Source organism: Lissotriton vulgaris, chromosome 8 (assembly GCF_964263255.1).
Source record: "Lissotriton vulgaris chromosome 8, aLisVul1.2, whole genome shotgun sequence".
Lineage (NCBI taxonomy): Eukaryota > Metazoa > Chordata > Amphibia > Caudata > Salamandridae > Lissotriton > Lissotriton vulgaris.
This window is the reverse complement of record NC_141696.1, coordinates 706,618,352-706,632,699: the sequence shown is the minus strand read 5'-3', so window position 1 is coordinate 706,632,699 and position 14,348 is coordinate 706,618,352. Positions and strand designations below refer to the sequence as shown.

General features: G+C 51.9%; 1 protein-coding gene across 1 annotated transcript; it reads left to right on the top strand.

Annotated features, from left to right (window-relative positions):
• The first annotated feature begins 9,874 nt into the window (after positions 1-9,874).
• Positions 9,875-11,242, top strand: LOC147697906 (uncharacterized). The gene has a single exon (XM_086936157.1). It carries the CDS (start codon positions 9,875-9,877, stop codon positions 11,240-11,242), a length of 1,368 nt encoding a protein of 455 aa, XP_086792283.1.
• The last annotated feature ends 3,106 nt before the right edge of the window (positions 11,243-14,348 follow it).

Here is a 14,348-nt window from a genome sequence, read left to right as displayed (position 1 = left end):
TCCTGACCAGTCACCTCTCCTGCCACGTCACTTCTCCTGCCCCGTCACCACTCCTGCCCCGTCACCTCTCCTGCCTAGTCACCTCTCCTGCCTAGTCACCTCTCCTGCCCCATCACCTCTCCTTTCCTGTTGCCTCTCCTGGCCCGTCACTGCTCCTGGCCCGTCACTGCTCCTGCCCCATCACTTTTCCTGCCCCATTACTTTTCCTGCCCTATCACCGCTCCTGCCTGTTCACTGCTCCTGCCCGTTCAGCACTCCTGCCCGAACACCGCTCCTGCCCCATCACTTCTCCTGTCTCATCACTTCTCCTGCCCCGTTCACTGCTCCTATCCGTTCACTGCCCCTATACGTTCACTGCTCCTGCCCGGTTACTGCTCCTGCTCATGACTAATCACCGCTCCTGGCCCGTCACTTCTCCTGCCCCGTCACTTCTCCTGCCCTGTAACCTCTCCTTTCCTGTCGCCTCTCCTGTCCCGTCACTGCTCTTGCCCAGTCACCGCTCCTGCCCAGTCAATTCTCCTGCCCCTTACTTCTCCTGCCCCTTTACTTCTCCTGCCCCGTCACTTCTCCTGCCCCGTCACTGCTCCTGCCCCATCAATTCTCCTGCCTTGTCACTTCTCCTGCCCGTCACTGCTCCTGCCCCGTCCCTGCCCCATCACTTTTCCTGCCCCTTTCACCGCTCCTGCCCGTTCAGCACTCCTGCCCGATCACCATTCCTGCCCCATCACTTCTCCTGTCTCATCACTTTTCCTGCCCCGTTCACTGCTCCTATCCGTTCACTGCCCCTATCCGTTCACTGCTCCTGCCCGGTTACCGCTCCTGCTCATGACTAATCACCGCTCCTGCCCCGTCACTTCTCCTGTCTGTCGCTTCTCCTGCCCCGTCACCTCTCCTGCCTGGTCACCTCTCCTGCCTAGTCACCTCTCCTGCCTAGTCACCTCTCCTGCCTAGTCACCTCTCCTGCCCCATCACCTCTCCTTTCCTGTTGCCTCTCCTGGCCCGTCACTGCTCCTGGCCCGTCACTGCTCCTGCCCCATCACTTTTCCTGCCCCATCACTTTTCCTGCCCCATCACCGCTCTCCTGCCCCATCACTGCTCCTGCCTTTTCACCGCTCCTGCCCGTTCAGCACTCCTGCCCGATCACCGCTCCTGCCCCATCACTTCTCCTGTCTCGTCACTTCTCCTGCCCCGTTCACTGCTCCTATCCGTTCACTGCCCCTATCCGTTCACTGCTCCTGCCCAGTTACTGCTCCTGCTCATGACTAATCACCGCTCCTGCCCCGTCACTTCTCCTGCCCCGTCACTTCTCCTGCCCCGTAACCTCTCCTTTCCTGTTGCCTCCCCGTCCCGTTACTGCTCTTGCCCAGTCACCGCTCCTGCCCAGTCAATTCTCCTGCTCCTTTACTTCTCCTGCCCCTTTACTTCTTCTGCCCCTTTACTTCTCCTGCCCGTCACTTCTCCTGCCCGGTCACTGCTCCTGCCCCATCACTTCTCCTGCCTTGTCACTTCTCCTGCCCGTCACTGCTCCTGCCCCGTCACTGCCCCTGCCCCATCACTTTTCCTGCCCCGTTCACCGCTCCTGCCCATTCACCGCTCCTGCCCGTTCAGCACTCCTGCCCAATCAACACTCCTGCCCCATCACTTCTCCTGTCTCATCACTTCTCCTGCCCCGTTCACTGCTCCTATCCATTCACTGCCCCTATCCGTTCACTGCTCCTGCCCGGTTACCGCTCCTGCCCATGACTAATCACCGCTCCTGCCCCGTCACTTCTCCTGCCCCGTCACTTCTCCTGCCCCGTCACTTCTCCTGCCCTGCCACCTCTCCTGCCCGGCCACCTCTCCTGCCTAGTCACCTCTCCTGCCCCATCACCTCTCCTTTCCTGTTGCCTCTCCTGGCTCGTCACTGCTCCTGGCCCGTCACTGCTCCTGCCCCGTCACTGCTCCTGCCCCATCACTTTTCCTGCCCCATCACTTTTCCTGCCCCATCACCGCTCCTGCCCATTCACCGCTCCTGCACGTTCAGCACTCCTGCCCGATCACCGCTCCTGCCCGTTCAGCACTCCTGCCCAATCAACACTCCTGCCCCAACACTTCTCCTGTCTCATCACTTCTCCTGCCCCGTTCACTGCTCCTATCCATTCACTGCTCCTGCCCGGTTACCGCTCCTGCCCATGACTAATCACCGCTCCTGCCCCGTCACTTCTCCTGCCCCGTCACTTCTCCTGCCCTGCCACCTCTCCTGCCCGGCCACCTCTCCTGCCTAGTCACCTCTCCTGCCCCATCACCTCTCCTTTCCTGTTGCCTCTCCTGGCTCGTCACTGCTCCTGGCCCGTCACTGCTCCTGCCCCGTCACTGCTCCTGCCCCATCACTTTTCCTGCCCCATCACTTTTCCTGCCCCATCACCGCTCCTGCCCATTCACCGCTCCTGCACGTTCAGCACTCCTGCCCGATCACCGCTCCTGCCCGTTCAGCACTCCTGCCCAATCAACACTCCTGCCCCATCACTTCTCCTGTCTCATCACTTCTCCTGCCCCGTTCACTGCTCCTATCCATTCACTGCCCCTATCCGTTCACTGCTCCTGCCCGGTTACCGCTCCTGCCCATGACTAATCACCGCTCCTGCCCCGTCACTTCTCCTGCCCCGTCACTTATCCTGCCCTGCCACCTCTCCTGCCCGGCCACCTCTCCTGCCTAGTCACCTCTCCTGCCCCATCACCTCTCCTTTCCTGTTGCCTCTCCTGGCTCGTCACTGCTCCTGGCCCGTCACTGCTCCTGCCCCGTCACTGCTCCTGCCCCATCACTTTTCCTGCCCCATCACCGCTCCTGCCCATTCACCGCTCCTGCACGTTCAGCACTCCTGCCCGATCACCGCTCCTGCCCCATCACTTCTCCTGTCTCATCACTTCGCCTGCCCCGTTCACTGCTCCTATCCGTTCACTGCCCCTATCCGTTCACTGCTCCTGCCCGGTTACTGCTCCTGCTCATGACTAATCACCGCTCCTGTCCCGTCACTGCTCTTGCCCAGTCACCGCTCCTGCCCAGTCAATTCTCCTGCCCCGTCACTTCTCCTGCCCCGTTACTTCTCCTGCCCCGTCACTTCTCCTGCCCCGTCACATCTCCTGCCCCGTCACTGCTCCTGCCCCGTCACTTCTCCTGCCTTGTCACTTCGCCTGCCCGTTACTTCTCCTGCCCTGTCACTTCTCCTACCCTGTCACTTCTCCTGCCCATTAATTCTCCTGCCCGGTATCGTCTCTTGCCCCATCACCTCTCCTTTCCTGTCGCCTCTTCTGTCCCATCACTGCTCCTGCCCAATTCACTCTGTGTAGAGCATTGACAAATTACACAAGAGGACAAGTTCCCCACAGTACTCCGTTTGGGGAAAGCTCCTCTGTTATGCCCTCCTCTTTCTTGAGCTTGCCCATGTGCTTCTCCTCGTTACTTCCCCATAAGCGGCCTCCGTGTTGCTTTCCACCAATCCTTGAATTGCTTTTTCTCCTTCCTTTCCACTCTTGCTTTTGTGTCCCCTTCAGCTCTCTCCATCTGTTGCTCCTGCGTCCCTACTGTCTTGCTGCGGTGCCCCCCACCCTCCCGTTCACTTACAAAAAAAACACACCTTTGCACATTCATTTTTTTAGTTACCTGGTACAACTTGGATCAGTAATAGAAAAGGTTTTTAAAGCAACACGTAATTTTGTAGGGGCTCACATGTATGGTGCGTGCGCCTATAAATATACACAGGTGGCCATGTCGACGGCTTTCGTATTATTATTTTTTTACTTTAGCCACCCTGCATTGAATCACTGATGCTGTGAAGCGTTGCTGAAAACCATTGCCATTTATATGGCTCACACAGGCGAGACCTAGCGGCTTTGTCTGGCACATGATATGCAAAAAGGCAGGCAGCGGCGGGCGCATTGTTATTCCAAAGGGGATAATCAGCCTCAATCGGAATGACAATGGGCCTGCCCACAGTCTGTGAGAGCTCAGGGAGGGGCTGCTGCAGCCTCTGGAGCTCAGAGAAGTGAGAGCCGCAGCAGGAAGCTGGATGAAAAAGTTAGTGTTCTAGCCCTTTAAGTGCTGCTGTCGGCCAACGGTCGTCACGAGCACTACCTTTCCAGTGCTGCACACGACCGTTGGCCGACGGGTCAGCATTCGCTATTCGAACGTTCAGCACTGGGCGCTGAACGTTCGACGCTCAAAAGGTGTTAATAAAGTAAGACTATTCTTGCCGTCCCGGGATGCTTCTTTCAAAGAAAGAAGTAGGGGAACAGAATGAAATATTTTTTTTAAGTAGGGGCACGCCGTGCCTATCCGTCCCCGCCCTCTTCTACCACTGGCATTATGTTCTATCAGGACAGATTTTGATGTTTTCGTCTTTTTCTTGTTGTTATACTGTTTGTGCTTTTATTTTTGAGTGTTTAATGTTGGAATTTAATTGATGAACTCCATGTTTTATGTATATTTACCTAGTTTTCCAAATGCATGTCATTATGGGATGGTTGTTTTTAGTGGTATTTTTTACTCTATGTGCCAGTTTGTGTACTGGACACTTATAGTGATATTAATGGTTTTGATTTTTTGCCTGTTATAAGCCTTTAAGCTGCTATCTACAAAATATAGAGAGAAACAAAAAGTAACAATGTTAATTTGCTTAATAATAATAATAATAATATCGAGTTTGTAGAGCGCTCAGTAACGCCATCACGGCGTGTCCCCGCGCTGACACTGTCCAAGAAATCAGCATACAGACAGCCAGGATTAAGAGGAGTATAGATGAGTTTTGAGCAGGGCCCTAAACCGCGTTTCATTGCTCTCCAGTCTCAGTGCACAGGGGAGTTTGTTCCACTGTTGGGCTGCTTGGAGTGCAAATGAGCGTCCACCCATTCTAGCCTTCTTAATTCTAGGGACTACCAGCAGTCCGACGCCCTCTGATCGTAGGGACCTAGTTGGTTCGTATCTGCTGATTAAGTCCTTGAGATAAGTCGGTGATCTGTCCCAGACGATACGGTGACAGAAGAGGAGGCACTTATAACGCACACGCTTCTTTACAGGTAGCCAATGTAGCGCATCCAGTGCCTTTTTTGAGTTGGCTCTCCTAGGTCTTCTTAGCACCAGTCTGGCGGCGGAGTTCTGTATGACTTGTAGGCGACCTATGCTGCCTTCGGTAGCCCCTAGGAACAGAATGTTGCCATAGTCTAAACGCGAGGTCACTAGTGCTTGCGTTAGTGTTCTTCTGGCCGACAGAGGGAGGAGGTCTAAAGTTTTGTTTAGAGTCTTTAGTACTCCAAAACATTTGCCTACAAGACGTCTGATGTGGCCATCATAGGAGAGTGCAGGGTTCATCCAGATCCCTAAATTCTTTGCCTCCTGACATGGTGTGGGGGTAGGACCCAGACATGAAGGCCACCATTCATCCGACCAGTCTTCCCTTTTTCCCCCTACCACCAACACCTCTGTTTTAGAGCCATTAAGTTTTAAACAGTGGGCGTCCATCCATTCAGCTAGGGCCTGCATACATGCTTTGAAGTTGTGAGGGGTGTTGGAGGTGTTCTGTGATAGGGAGATGAGCAGTTGGGTGTCGTCAGCGTACGACACCAGTTCCACCCCATAGGGCTGTACCACTTTCGCTAGTGAGGCCATATATAGGTTAAAAAGGGTAGGGCTTAGAGCCGAGCCCTGAGGCACTCCCTGGTCTAGTGACACCTCCACTGATCGGCAAGTCCCTTGCTGTACTTGGAAGCATCTTTCCGTCAGAAACGATTGCAGCCAGCCCAGCGCAGGGCCAACGACCCCGGCTTCTTGCAGACACCGTAGCAAGATGGAATGTGCTACGGTGTCAAAAGCCGCGCTAAGGTCAAGCATAATCAAGGCCATAGTGTGGCCTGTATCTGCACCTGCTCTTAAGGTCTCAGTAGCTCTAAGGAGGGCTGTCTCCGTGGAGTAGCCCGCCCTGAAACCTGATTGTGAAGGATGGAGTACATTCCATTTTTCCAGATGTTCAGTGAGCTGAGCGTTGACCACCTTCTCAGCCACATTTGCCACGTATGGCAATAGGGAAATGGGTCTGAGGTTTTCCAGAACCTCCAGGCTTATTGTTGTTTTTTTTCTAATAGGCAGTACTATGGCCTTCTTCCATTCCATCGGTACCCGTTGAGTGGAAAAGGAGGTTTGTAGGACGTGTCTAATGTGAGGTTCCAGGGCTATTAGGCCCTCTGAGAATACCCAGGCCGGGGCCGGATCATTAGGGGAACCAGACTTTACACTTCGACATATCTTTGTTAGTTTGTCAGCTGTGGGGACGTTGAAATCTCGTAGTGCGGACTCTGGGGCTGTCGATGGACTGTCTGCTATGAAGTCTAAACCCTTTTCTGGTTGTTTTGAGAAGGAGGTGTAGATCATTTTAACTTTATTGGAGAAAAAGTCTGCGATTTTGTTGCAACCCTCCGTGGAGGTATTCGTAGGGGTATTGGAGCTAGAAACTAGCGAGATTTCTTTATAAATCCTGAACAGTTCTCGTGAGGAACATTCAGAATCCTCGATACGCGTCTGAAAGTATTTAGCTTTTGCTCTGCGCACCGCGTACTGATAGCTTCGGTGGGATGAGCTATATCTGGTTTTGTTTTGTACACCTGGGTTCCTTCTCCAGGTCCTTTCTAGCTTTTTACAGTTTGATTTTAGTTGCTGTAGTTCTGTAGTGAACCAGGGGGCAGTGCGCTGTCTGCCCTCTTTAGTTTTACCCTTGCACATAGGGGCTATCTCGTCTAAGGTGGTGGTACTAAGTAGATTAAAATCCTTGTTCGCCTGTTCACTGTCCGTGGGCTGGGGGGATTGTGCTTTCTGGATTGTGTTTATAAAGTTCTCTTTGGAGTATAATCTCCATTTGCGTTTCTTAATGTTTCCTTTCCCATGATCAATGTTCTTCGTAGTATGGTAGAAGCATTGAAATGGGACCAGGAAGTGATCAGTCCATGGAAGCTGACACGGAGTGAGAACTTTTATCATATCCCAGCTTGCAAAAATGGGGTCCAAACAGTGCCCTTTTTGATGGGTGGCTGCGACACTTAGAAGTTTAAATTGTAGTTCATGTAGGACCAGACGCACATCTTCCGCCTCCTTGTGTCCTTGATCCTCTAGGTGTAGGTTTAAGTCGCCCAGTACCAGAACTTTTTTATGTTTAATCGCGGTCTGAGCAACCCCCTCTAGTACGCTACTGCGGAAGTTACCCAAGGACCCAGGGGGTCTATAAATTAGGATACCCGAGATGTTCTCATGTTGAGTCATTTTTATGCTGAATTCGCCTGCTTCGCTGTCATCGAATTTTGCTGGTTTTAAAACACACTCGAATGGGTGTTTAACGATGATGGCGATACCGCCTCCTCTACCTTTTGTCCTGTCAAGTCTGTGGAGTGTATAGCCTGGAGGGATGGTGTCTACTATATCTGGATCTGAGTGTTCTCCCAACCAGGTCTCCGTCAAGAACAGTATGTGCAGGTCCTCCTCCAGTAAGAGATCCCATAGCTGAAGAGTATGTTTGCTAATGGACCTGCAGTTTAGAAGACCCCCCTTGACCAGTGTCGCTTCCGGGTTTTTGGCAGGTGGCGCTAAGCTGCTTCCTCTAAATGAGCAATGGGGGCAAGGACCTAGGTTCTGTGGCTCCATTGTATTATGACAGAGGGTAGGTGTGATGGGACACAGGTCTCTCAATCTACTGCTAGAATAGCACTGTCGGTGGCGTGTGGGAGATGTAGGGGTTCGGGTCCCTGGTCCCGGTAGGTCGCGGACGGGCGCAGACGGGCTTGCCTTAGGCGCGCAACCGGCGCTCCCGCTGCGCTCGTCCGCTGCGCTTCCTCTGGCTGCACATAATATAGTCAGCCCGGGGGGCGTGGCCTGTGGGGGGCGTGGCCGGAATTCTCGCCAGGAGTGGCGTCGGGGATCGTTGCAGCCGGCGTGTTCTCAGGAACGCACTCGACTGTTTAGGTAGGTTTGTCGTTTTAAAAAGTACAGAGTAATCAACAGTTTTTTTAAAAATCAGGTGAATCGGCTCCCGGCGTGTGCCTGCGGAGTTCTTGTCAGGGTTGTCTGACAGCGCTCGGTATTGGCGCTTAAATAGTAGCCCGGGGGGCGTGGCCTGTGGGGGGCGTGGCCGGAATTCTCGCCAGGAGTGGCGTCGGGGATCGTTGCAGCCGGCGTGTTCTCAGGAACGCACTCGACTGTTTAGGTAGGTTTGTCGTTTTAAAAAGTACAGAGTAATCAACAGTTTTTTTAAAATCAGGTGAATCGGCTCCCGGCGTGTGCCTGCGGAGTTCTTGTCAGGGTTGTCTGACAGCTCTCGGTATTGGCGCTTAAATAGTAGCCCGGGGGGCGTGGCCTGTGGGGGCGTGGCCGGAATTCTCGCCAGGAGTGGCGTCGGGGATCGTTGCAGCCGGCGTGTTCTCAGGAACGCACTCAACTGTTTAGGTAGGTTTGTCGTTTTAAAAAGTACAGAGTAATCAACAGTTTTTTTAAAAATCAGGTGAATCGGCTCCCGGCGTGTGCCTGCGGAGTTCTTGTCAGGGTTGTCTGACAGCGCTCGGTATTGGCGCTTAAATAGTAGCCCGGGGGGCGTGGCCTGTGGGGGGCGTGGCCGGAATTCTCGCCAGGAGTGGCGTCGGGGATCGTTGCAGCCGGCGTGTTCTCAGGAACGCACTCGACTGTTTAGGTAGGTTTGTCGTTTTAAAAAGTACAGAGTAATCAACAGTTTTTTTAAAAATCAGGTGAATCGGCTCCCGGCGTGTGCCTGCGGAGTTCTTGTCAGTGTTGTTAGTGTGCCGGTTTTGCTGTTTTTGTTGTGAAAAGCATTGTGGGTGCTTTTTAGGTCGGTGAAACATGCCATTGATATTCTGGAAGTGTTTCTAGTGTGTGTCAATGTGTGGTTATGCTGTTCATGTGTGGTCGGTTTTGTATCAATGTTTTACAACTGCAGGATGTGCCGTTTTGGATGGCGATAGTACTTAAATGTGTTGTCAAATGCAAGATTTGGCCTCCCATAAGTTGTAGCAAAAATTGTGTAATTGCCACAACCGGGCCTGTTTTTATCGCAGAATACCAATGATTTTTTAACAAACTCCAGCATGGTGATTCTGCTGTTATGCTGCTATTATTTGTAGGATTGATGGCCGGATTTTGGGTTGGGAGATAAGGGGAAACCCTTTCAATTTCTATGGAAGTTGTTCAATTATTGAGAAGACAAGTGGATTCTATTACAGGACCGGAGGCTTCAGATTATGCTTCTCTTTCATTTACTGTAAACTCACAGCAGCCAATAAACATACAGTTTATCAAAGTTAAACTACATTAACCATCATGCTTGGCCCAAGCCACGCCTCCTTAGCCCTACAAGAGCCCTGGTAACAGTCCCAGCTTCCTCTTTCTTTGCTGCTCACAGCAAGAGATAAGTGCTCCGCTCCTATTACTCTTACAGTGCTTTATTGCTTCAAAAGAGTTTCATTGTTTATTTATTTGATTACGGCAAGCGCGTGCAGCCCAAGCCACGTCCATTGGGCTATTCCTAGTAGGATTGGGACTCGGTTGGGCTGCACACGTTTAGAGCTCGTTTTTCCACCGATTTTGACCGCGTTTTTTAGTTAGAGCTGGTGGAGGAGACGCCTAACTGATTGTAACAGCAGTTGCCTTATTTGAGAGTGCGCACACGCTCTATATATTGTATTTCAACGGCTCTGACGCCCACTGGGCTGCAATAATATCTATACAGCTTTGCTGAGGGGGTCTGGTACAGGACTTTAGTGTATATTTTGTGTGCAGTGAGGCTGACCCCCCTCTTACTCCCCTTGTGTCTACCTCATTTCGGTGGTGTCCTTCCCACTGTGTTCTACAATGGAGAATTGGGTATATTTTGACGAGGAGGCAGGGGAAGAAGTTTATGGAGAGCAGCCTGCTGCTGCAGTAGAAGATAAGATTGTGGAGGCCTTGGACGCTTCGGTGCAGGCCTCCGTCAACAAGGCAGTCGAGAGCACAGTGCCTTCTACTGTGCATCAAGCATTGGCAAAGGCTCTTAAGCCTATTACTAAACAGTTAGAAAATGTTGCTAAAAGACATGGTTTCACTAAGGACAAGTCCACTAAGACCACTCCACCAGCTACGCAGGCAGGCAGCAGTGACCAATGGCCACATTCAAGTGCTCTACAATCCCTACCAGCCTCTGGGCAGGCTCAGGCTCTGCAGTTCATACCAGCGTCGGGGACGGAGCATGGGTACTCTACAGGGGCCAAGGCCAAGAGCAAACAAAATTATGTAGACACGGACACTACCACCACGACTGGTACTGATACCACTGATACGGACGAAGAGGCTCCTCCGAGGAAGAAGGCAAAAAAGGCCACACCTTCGGCGTCCGCCCCGGTAGTTGATACCCCATTCACATTCAATCCTACGGAAATTGTCCATCCCAGGTCATCTGACTGGGTCCCAGCCGCTGCCGTGGCGGATTACCTGCAAGAGAACCTCAGGAAAGGTTTTGACAAAGAGGTGCGTAACCGTTTACGCTCGGAGTGCCCCCGACCTGACCTGGCCCATAAAGTGGCAGACACTCCTGAGATCGACGTTAGTCTGTTAACCTTTTTGAAAAAGTTCGCCAAGGACCCGAAGAAGGGCATCGACCGCGCCTGGCGCGGCTGCCAGGATAAAATGTTGGACGTGGTAGGCCCTTTGGCTAAAATACTTGAAATGGCCCTTCAGGCCAAGGAATCCAACGTTCCCGTGGACCCTGATATCCTGGCTGGATGGACCCAGCGGGCAATCTGTTTATTAGGAAACGCTAATTGCGCTCTATCCACGGAGCGGCGCAAATCGCTACTGATGCGAATGGACTCGAACCTGACCGAATTGGCATCCGCGGAACCAGGCCCCTTAGCAGAGGGTAACCTGTTTGGTGACCGCTTTGTGAAGGACGTCTCCAAATATGTGGGGACCTTCACATCGCTGGACAAGGCTCAATCTGGAATCAAACGAGTGTTCCATCAACAGGTTTTCAATAGGGCCGGACGAGGTCGGGGACGCTCGCCAGGCCGCTTCGCCAGTCAAGGTCCCCCCAGAGGCGATTTCGGTAGAGGTCGAGGAGACTGGGACTCTACCAGGGGAGGTGCTTTCTACCCCACAAGAGGCAGATTTCACAGAGGCAGATTCCAGGGAGGTGGCAACAGAGCAGGCTTCCACAACCAGAACACTTCAGGTGAGCACATTTGAATGTTTTCCCTTTCCACTGGGGGGTCGCACGAGACACTTCTTTCACAATTGGGCTCTTCTGACCCAGGATGCGTGGGTCTTGCAAACTGTAAAGGGTTTTCAACTAGAATTCTTCCAGACTCCTACACAGAGGTCAGCCCCGAGAACTCTCCTTTTTTCCCAACAAGAGAGGACCTTTATAGACAACGAAATAGAAGAATTGCTTCGCAAACAGGCTATTGCGGTGTGCAGACACAACCTGCAAGGGTTTTGCAGCAATATCTTCCTAGTCCAAAAGAAGGGAGGAGGTCACAGACTTGTGCTGAATTTATGGGAATTCAACTACTTCCTAGTATACAATCACTTCAAGATGGAGGGCATCCATCTGTTGGCAGATCTGCTCCGGCAGGGCGACTGGTTGGTCCGTTTGGATCTCAAAGACGCCTACCTCTCTATTCCCATTTATCCTCCCCATCGCCGATTCCTGCAGTTTCAGTGGAACGGACGATGGTTCGAATACTCGGCCCTTCCTTTCGGGCTTTCCTCGGCTCCTTGGTGTTTCACCAAGGTGATGAAGCCGGTAGTCTCCCATCTTCGGGAACAGGGTATACGGTTGATAATCTACCTGGACGACATCCTGATCATGGCTCAAAGCCCGGATCTGGTGTCGCAACATCTGCAGACAACGATTTCGTTGCTCCAGAATCTGGGATTTGTTATAAATCAGACGAAATCCGCTCTGATTCCGTCGCAAACGACGGACTTTCTAGGATTTGTGATCAGTTCACAGACTGCTCAGTTAAGCCTTCCGAAATCGAAACTGAAGGATATCAAGAAAGAGATCAGTTCCCTTCTCAACAGTCAGATGGTATCTCTCAGGACGGTCGCCAGGATAGTAGGTCTATTGGCGTCGTCAGTACAGGCAATATTTCCGGGGCCTCTTCACTACAGGGCCCTGCAGAGACTGAAGATACAGCACCTCCAGAGGGGGCTAGCGTACTCGGACTTAGTGCCATTGTCACAGGAAGTGAGGGACGAAATGCAATGGTGGTTGCACCAAGTAGAGGCTTGGAACGGCAGAGCCATTTTTGGTTCTCTTCCCGAGGTGGTCATAGAATCCGACGCCAGCCGTTGGGGCTGGGGAGTGCGCTGTGGCGCGGTTTCCACAGGAGGACGTTGGTCCTCTCAAGAGCTAGATTTACACATAAACTGCTTAGAACTTCTAGCAGGTTCCTTCGCTATCAGAACTCTCTCGCCGCATCAGACGTCTTGTTGCATTCTCCTCAGAATGGACAACGTCTCGGCGGTTCGCTATATAAACAAGTTAGGAGGGACGAGATCGTCCATGCTAGTACACGTAGCCAAGGAGTTTTGGCGATACTGCCTCAGCCGTCAGATCACGGTTATTGCAGAATACATACCGGGACAGTCCAACGTAGTGGCGGACTGGAATTCAAGACATCTGAGGGATTACAGCGATTGGAGGCTGCTTCCCCGGATGTTTCACTGGCTGCTGGACCTTTGGGGTCCTTGCCAGATCGACCTGTTTGCATCCGGGCTCAACAGCCAACTGCCAAAATTCTTCAGCTGGAGACCGGACCCAGCGGCGGCAGCAACGGATGCATTTCTACAAGACTGGACGGGGGCAGTGAACTATGCGTTTCCCCCCTTTCTGCTCATTCCACGAGTAGCGTCATACATTCTCAAACAGAAGGCGGAGGTGATCTTGGTGACACCTCTATGGAAGTCGCAACCGTGGTTCCCGACCTTGTTGGGAATGTGCTGCGACCTTCCCCGGATGTTGCCCTGGTCGGAGTCCCTTCTCCTGGGCCCTCTGCAGGAACAACATCCGTTGATCCTGTCTCAGCGTCTAATGCTGATGGCATGGAGGCTTTCAGGCAACAGTGGAGTTTGCCTGGAGTTTCAGGAGCGGCTAATGAATTCATCAAGCAGGCTTGGGCCCCTTCCACGCGAAAGCGATACTCTTCGGCCTGGAAGGGATGGTTACGTTGGTGCGTGGAACGGGACCTGGATCCCGTGGGGGCAGGCCTTTCTCACGTCGTGAATTTTCTGACTGAAAAGGCGACGGGCGGTTTAGCCTATAGATCGGTGAACAACTTCCGATCTGCTATTTCTGCGGGTCATTCCCACATTGACGGGAAACCGGTGGAAGTTCACCCTTATGTGTGCAGACTCCTCAAAGGGATTCGTGCTGCGAATCCTCCCAAACCCAAATATTCGGGGCTTTGGGATGTTTCTTTGGTCATCAAACTGTTTGATAGCTGGCCCTCTAACGACTCGCTTTCTAGGAAGCAGTTATCGGCCAAGCTCGCTATGCTTTTATGTTTATCATCATGCAGGAGATCTTCGGACGTGCGGGCACTGGACCTTGCAGGTAGAGTATTCACTCCGGAAGGAGTTTCCTTTACTATTACAGGCCGCACAAAAACTATGTCTAGGATGATCGAATATAATGCCTTTCATAGTAATGCTAAACTCTGTGTTGTCCAATGCTTGAAAGCGTACGAGGAGTGTACTCGTTCCTTGAGACCGACTGGAGTAACGCAACTTTTGATTGCAGTTCAGAAACCATTTAAACCAGTGTCCTCTGCCACCATTGCCAGATGGCTTAAGTTTGTCATGAAAGAGTCGGGTGTTGATGTTCAACTGTTTGGGGCACACTCTGTGAGGGGTGCTATGGCATCAAAGTCATATTTGTTGGGAGCGAATATTCAGGATATTATGCATTGTGCTGATTGGTCGTCTGAGTCGACATTTAAACATTTTTACTATAAGCCGGTGGGAGATATTTCTTCTGTTGTATTTGATTCAGCGTTAAACTAGCATAATCTGAAGCCTCCGGTCCTGTAATAGAATCAAAAATTAGCTAGCATTCGCGCCAAGAATTTTCAATTCTATTAAGGACACGGAGGCGAGGATTATCCCACCCGGCTATGTCATGTTATGATCATGCTTACCCACCCGTTGTTATGATTGATCCTGTTTATACAGACATTACGGGTTCTTTATCTTTGTTCTAGGTTCTGACAAGAAAAAGGAGTGATGCCTCTTCTATTGAAGATTGCAGATGGAACGCTGTTCCCTACTACCTCCAGTTGGAGAATTT